This window comes from Phocoena phocoena, chromosome 8 (assembly GCF_963924675.1).
Source record: "Phocoena phocoena chromosome 8, mPhoPho1.1, whole genome shotgun sequence".
Taxonomy (NCBI): domain Eukaryota; kingdom Metazoa; phylum Chordata; class Mammalia; order Artiodactyla; family Phocoenidae; genus Phocoena; species Phocoena phocoena.
Genome location: NC_089226.1, coordinates 76,353,109 through 76,360,436, shown reverse-complemented (window position 1 = coordinate 76,360,436; position 7,328 = coordinate 76,353,109). Strand labels below are relative to the sequence as shown.

At 39.4% G+C, this 7,328-nt stretch overlaps 1 protein-coding gene across 1 annotated transcript; it reads left to right on the top strand.

Annotated features, from left to right (window-relative positions):
• The first annotated feature begins 515 nt into the window (after positions 1 to 515).
• Positions 516 to 5,804, top strand: SVIP (small VCP interacting protein). The gene is made up of 4 exons (XM_065882417.1): positions 516 to 569; positions 3,285 to 3,335; positions 3,873 to 3,986; positions 5,742 to 5,804. Exons 1-4 carry the CDS (start codon positions 516 to 518, stop codon positions 5,802 to 5,804), a joined length of 282 nt encoding a protein of 93 aa, XP_065738489.1.
• The last annotated feature ends 1,524 nt before the right edge of the window (positions 5,805 to 7,328 follow it).

Here is a 7,328-nt window from a genome sequence, read left to right as displayed (position 1 = left end):
TTGGCTTTAATTTCTTGGAGGTCAGAGTCCCTTCTCACAAAAGAGGCAGCATAAACTATCCAGAGTCTTGTCACTCATTTATACAGGGCTAGCCAACTGGGCTAGCTTTGAGGCCATAGCCAAGCTTTTCCACCTCTCCTCTGCATGTCGCCCTCAGCAGGTGTTTCCTGGGATCAAGGCCCCGTCCTAGCAGAGCCTCTGGAAGTGTGGGTGGGGCGGCTCCTCAGTGGGGCGGAGGCTAGCTTCAGGGGTGGGGTCCAGGCACGACCAGGGTGGAGGCTGGCATCAGGGGGGCGGAGCCGAGCCCCAGAGGAATGGTGGGGCGGGGGTGGAGCCGCGGGGCGGTGGTGGGGCGCTGCGGCAGAGGAGCGGGGCGGAGCCGAGCCGCCCGGTCGCCAAACCGCCCGCTGAGGGCGGAGCGAGCACCGCATAACTGGGACTCGGGTCTGATCGCGCAGTTCGCACGGCCTGGTCTGGGGCGGACCCAGAAGGAGAATCCCCCAGCCGCGATCCCCATGGGGCTGTGTTTTCCCTGTCCCACGGAGGCCGCGCCTCCTTCGCCGGACCTGGTAAGTAAAACCGCCTCCCAGCGTCCCGGCGTCCGCCCGCTCACGCCGCGAGCACCTGTTACCGGAGGGGCGCGCCGGAGGCCCCGAGCTGCGGCCCCATGGAGGGGCGCGCCGGAGGCCCCGAGCTGCGGCCCCAGGACTGGCCGTTGGAAGCGGCGGCACGGGCCGTGGAGCCCGTCGACGGGGACCTTGGTGGCGGAGATGGTGGCTGTGCTCCGAGGGACCTTGAAGTCCTGCCTGCCGGACCTGGGTTGCTGCCGCCGCGTCGGTGTCTTTCTAAAGGCGGCTCCAGCGTCTCTTTACCTTCAGCCGGGTGGCAGAATTGGCAGTTCGTAGGACGCAGGCGCACGTGGACGGTGCGATGTGGCGGCCATTCCTGGCGATGCGGTAGATGGAGTTAGGGTGCGAAAAGAAATCCTTCTTTCTCCCGGAACTGAAGTGTTTAATCTTGTAGGAGATGTGCATCTTCCTGTTTGTACCAGCTGTTTAAAGAAGGTGATCAATAAAGTCTCGTATATTTCTGCGCTTTATTGGATATTGTATTAATGATTTACCTTTAGTCTTGATCACTTTTAAGGTTTTTTTTGAAATATTTTATGTAGTACCGAGTGTACAGTTTGTAAAGTTGCCACGTTTAGCAAATAAAAATATAGGGCGCCCAGTTAACTTTGACGTTTCAGATAAACAATATATTTAAAAGATACGTAGGTTTGTTCCATGCAATATTTGGGACATACTTGTACTAGAAAGTATTCGTTATTTATCTGGATAATTTCAGATTTAACTAGGTGGTTTGTGGTATAATACATTTATACTTTTTGTACCTTTCTAATTTTTAACAGCAGTTTTACCTTAATAATCCTTACAGGAAGTTGATAACGGAACACCTGAATTCCTCTCTTGTATCTGGCTAAAAATTCGTTGAAGGAAATGAGTTGTTTAGGGAAGTACATTAACTCTTCAGCTATTTGATCATAAATACTAAAAATGACCTGGAAGTTGATATGAGAAAGTTCACCTTGTCTTTCTTGCTACTGTTGCTTTTAAATGTTCTTAATTTTGTTTAGCTATTGATAAAATACCAATCTGCCAGCATTTGTTAAGCCCTTCCTCCCCTCCCCCGCCCCAGATAACCACATTGCTTACTGCTTGAATGTCACTTTATCTTTGAGGCTTTTCTTCACCACCCTACATAAAGTAGATCCTCCACGCTGCCATCCACCCATCCTTCCATTTCTTATTGACCATACTTTTCTTTATATTTCCCTAAAGCACTTACTTCAGTCTGACAGATGTATATTTATTTGATTATATGTGACTGTCCTCATTGGAATGTAAATTCCATGTGGGTGGAAACATTTATCTGTATTATTTCACTGCTGTATCTTCAGCATCTAGAAAAGTTCCTGAGGCATGATAGTTGCTCAATAAGTATTTATCCAGTGGATGAAATGAATGAATGAATGTATTGTGGTATGGAAAATGGGGGAATTATTAACACAGCTCCCAAGAGAATGCTACTTACTGTCATATATTTACATAATTTATAACTTATTATTATGAATAATATAGATACAGAAAAATAATATTCACGGTTTCCCAACATGGAACAGTACATCTCATAAATTTCCTCTAGTCCTTCCTGTCCTACTCAATAAGATTCACTCACTTCATTCATGAACTTCCGAAAATACCAGCCTGCTTCAAACTCCTTTTTTTTTTCGGTACGCGGGCCTCTCACTGTTGTGGCCTCTCCCGTTGCGGAGCACAGGCTCCGGACGCGCAGGCTCAGCGGCCATGGCTCACGGGCCCAGCCACTCCGCGGCATGTGGGATCTTCCCGGACCGGGGCATGAACCCGTGTCCCCTGCGTCGGCAGGCGGACTCTCAACCACTGCGCCACCAGGGAAGCCCCAAACTCCTTTTTAATTGGCAGTACCAAACCGTGTATTTCCCTGCTTGTATTATTAAATGTCATTTGTTTTATTATTGCCCTGACTAGCTTGTAAGCTGTTTTTTTTTGAAAAAGCAAATAGATTATATTATAGGCCACTCTGTGTGTGTATGTGTATGTGTGTATGAGATATATAACGTATACATATGATATAGATGTAGGTGTATGTCTCATCATGTGCTTATTTGGAGGGTTTTTAATTTTTTTTTAATTTTTATAAATTTATTTATTTTATTTATTTTTGGCTGTGTTGGGTCTTCGTTGCTGTGCGCGGGCTTTCTCTAGTTGCGGAGAGCAGGGGCTACTCTTCGTTGAGGTATGCGGGCTTCTCATTGCGGTGGCTTCTCGTTGCAGAGCACCGGCTCTAGGCATGCGGGCTTCAGTAGTTATGGCATGCAGGTTCAGTAGTTGTGGCACGCGGGCTCTAGAGCGCAGGCTTAGTAGTTGTGGCGCACGGGCTTTGTTGCTCCGCAGCGTGTGTGATCTTCCTGGACCAGGGCTTGTACCCATGTCCCCTGCATTGGCAGGCGGATTCTTAACCATGTGCCACCAGGGAAGTCCTTGAACGTTTATTGATTGGGAGAATGAAATTCAGAAAGTTGAGTACTTTATAAATGTCATAAATAATGGCATTCTTAATAGGACATTTGGGGCCAGTACTATTTTTGTAAACTGTTATATTACCTATAAGATAAAAGTATAAAATATCAAGGATAATGTTTGGTTTTGTTTTAAACCATATTTCTTACACATTTTTCCTAGGAAGAAAAAAGAGCAAAGCTTGCAGAGGCTGCAGAAAGAAGACAGAAGGAGGTGAGAGTAAAAATAAAATTCTACCTTAGATAATTAAATTTGCGTTTTGTTCTCTATAGATGTCTATTACTAGTAGTATTCTCTAATGAAAATGGTATCTGATATCTTAGAAATTTAAATTAAAGGAAAACATTTTCAAAATGATTTCTGTTTCTATAAATTGGTTTAATGCATTTATGTCATTTAATGTATGAAAGTATCTATACACGTCTTCTGTTGTGGGAGATGCCAAGGAAGAATCTTAATAACATTCTTCCTTGAGATGAAATGACTATGCCTTATAAAACACTGACAGATGTGAAGTAACTTTAGGGGGGAAATGTGTATGGTTGCAAAATACCCAATGAAGAAATCATATGTTGTACGTAAAGCTGTTGTAGAAATAGTCTAATTCTTTGTTACCAAAAATAGACCAACCCCATCCCCTACCCCCCACCTCCAAAGAAAAACCTAAAAGGCAGAAAACAAACAACACCTTTTGGTAACAGGAAATTAATTTTTGTTCTTTTTCTACACTCCTTAATAATTTTCCTGAAGGCTGCATCTCGGGGCATTCTGAACGTTCAGTCTGTGGAAGAAAAGAGAAAGAAAAAGGAAAAAATAGAAAAAGAAATGGCTGCATCTGGACCCCCACCAGAAGGTGGCCTTAGGGTAAGTATTAAAATTTACTTAAGGTTTGATTTACCTGGAATTTTTCAAAACTCCAGTAGCAATCCGTTCAATAATGTCCTCGGGAAATGGATTTTCAGAAATTTGTGAATTAATTTAAAAGCATGAACAATATAGATTGGAAGAAGTGTCAGCTTATTTGGACGTTCCAACATTCATTGGAATAGATTTGCTTTCTTTTTCCCAAAATGAAAATAGACTTTTCCTGTTTATCTCAACCCTATATCATAATACTTCATACTTATATGATTAATGGCAATCTTAAATGTGTAGAAAACGTAGGCAAAATGGAAGGACACAAAGAAGAAAGTAAAAGTCACCCAAATTCAGTGTCATTTTGACAGTCATCATTTCTAATCTCATTTTATACTTCAATCTTAGAAAATTGGATTATACTGTAAACTACTTCAAACTCTTTGAGTTTTTTTCACTAAATGATTTGAGATTTTGAGCTTCCCATTGTCACTCATTATCATAGTTACGTTAATGTTAATTTGGACAATAGGGTGTACACAGGTGAGTCTGACACATGCCCATCCCAATAGCAGCAGTTGTAGCTCTTGACACTAGAAATATAATGATGGACAAGTTAAACAGCGTCCCTGAACTTGGGGATCTTTACAGTCTAGCAGGATTATAAAGGTTTTCTTTTACATGTTAAAGCTCAGGAGGCGAATGGTTCAGATATTAAGATTTTCTTCTTTGTTCCATTTTTAAAGGAAATACATTTCTCAAGGGTATTTGTGAAAAGGACAATGTCCTGAGTTTCATTTATATTTAATTTGTCAGTGATTTATGAGGACTTGTTTAGCTGATTCTCTGTCTTCTCCATTTGGTTTGGTTTTTGCTCTCAAAACTATCTGTATGAATACATACATGTACGTACCACCCCAAGTTGTGGGGCAGGCAGTTCAGGAGCATCCTGAGCAGACGTGATGCTGACTCAGGACTATCACATAGCAATAAGATTTATCTGTGTGCATTTTATCGTTATATGTTACTTCATCTAATCTCATTTAATAAATGAAATGAAAAGAAAATAATCTTTTATAGTTAACTTTTAACAATATATAAAATAATTGGTTTTGATATTAAGGTAAATAACTGACCATTGTGTTTATTTATTTATTTATTTTTTAATATACCCCCATAATAGAATAAATGTAAAGTAAAACAGTTGGAAGATACAAGGTCAGATATTTATCAGAAGTATAGATGCTTACTTTCAATATTCTGTTGAGATAAAGATCTGTGTCACCAGGTTTACTTCATATAGAGTTCTCAAAGACAAAGAATTTGTGAAAATTAAATTATGGAACTGAAAATGATGCTGAGATCAACTATTTCATAGTAGAAGAAATAGAAGTTCTGAATGACTTGAAGTCACATATAATGTTACAAAAGCGATACTTTATGTATAGTCAGAAGGTACTTATTTAACATGTTGTAACCTAACAAATTTAACATCAGCTTTTGAACTCTTAAGGGAGAAAGGGGCTTTCTTAATTAAACCCAAAGCTTCTGTGCCCTGAAGCCTATAGATTAAAAATAAATTAGGCCCTATATTTCTTCTGGTCCCGTCAGAAGTGCTCAAAATGAAAAACATCTCAGTGTTAAATTTAGTACCTTTTTTCTTTGACCACCTGCATTGCTCATTGAGAGCATAAAGTGAAGTTCAAAATAAATTTTTGGAGTAACTTTAAAGAGTAACTTTAATGCTCAATCCCTTTGGCCTAGGCTCTTTTAGGGGCTGCTGTCAGGCCTGTTCTACAGGCTGGCCTTGAGTGTTCTGTGGTATAGCTAGATTCTTCCTAACCCGACTTCATAGTGTGAGGAAAACATGTCCTTCCCTGTGTTCATGCCCTCCATATATTCATCTCCTGACTAGCTGCCTCTTCCTGGGACACTTGGCATTGGCCATGCTCACTGTGTTCTGGAAAGGCAGAACTTATTTTACGAAGTCAGTGTGATGATAGCATCAGGACACAAACTAGCATCAGTTCAGGATATACTAGTAGAGGAGTGGTGGCAGATGTCTAGAGCAGTGGCTCATGAGGAGCTTTCAGAAAAGACTGAACCTTGGGTCTGACCTTATATCAATCAGAATCTCTGAGAGTGGGACTTAGCCATCAGGATTTTTAAGCTCCCCAAGGAGTCTGATGTCAAACCAGATTGAGAATCACTGCTCTAGTGTTTGTAACACTAGTCCTAAGAGATATTTTGTGGAAAATAGAATCCCATGGTAAAAATGTTTAAAAATCCTGAATATTGTGTTATATATTGAATTCCTTTCTTAGAGATTAAAAAAGGCACACTATTTAAGTCTGTAAGAAGTTCTAAAATAAAGAAAAGCAAGTTTACTTGGATTAATCCTTAATTTTCAAACTTTAAGTAAAGATTTTTTTAAAATATGTTAAAAAAAAATTCCTTGAATGTACTTGGAAAACACTACTTTAGAGACTGGTAAATATCTCTGATAATATCCCAATGGCTTTTTCAGAACTTACTATTGCAGATTTAATAAACTTGATTAAACAGAACACCAAATGGAATAGTTTCTCAAGTTAAGCAAGGAAAAGACTTTGCCAGACCATTATTTAATAATTTATACCGTTTCTTTGCTCCCCTGCCTCAAACAAGAATTTCTTTATTTTTATTTTGTAGTTTCATTGTTGTTCTTGTTTTGTGATGTTTTGTTTTTCTTTTACTGATTATCAGGTATTTGGGAATCTAGCTACCACTCATTTATCTGCCCAGATATTTTGTTTTATTTCTTTATATTTTTATACCATCATGTATCTTATTTCATACTATAATGTAAAATTTTACTAATCACTGCTACTCACAAAGATCATTTTACATTTGTATAGCCTATATTTCTCTCTTATCTGTTTGTTCACTAGAATATAGAAACATAACTTTAAACAAAATGTACTTTTCTCTATATTTTTATCTTTTCTAGTGGACAGTTTCATAAAGCATAACATGAGTGGAAGAGTCTACTGCCAATAATTAATATCTGCAATCAAGCGGACATCCTCAATTTAATTTCTTCTCTTTGAATAAATGAAGATTCAGACTTCATAATTTTAGTGCTCTTAAATGCAGTGCTTTTTCAAAATTGAATACTGAAAATGCTTTTGATTGTTAGACTTAGAAAATGGCCAGACCTTTCATTAAATATTTATTTTCCCTACATTTGCTCTTCTGCAGACAGTGGGTGATTTGCCGTTTTTTAGTAGTTAAAACATGGGCCTAAATAGTGAATATATATTTATATATTGCATGGAAAAATTCTGCATACATCTCAGATATTAAAGTTTG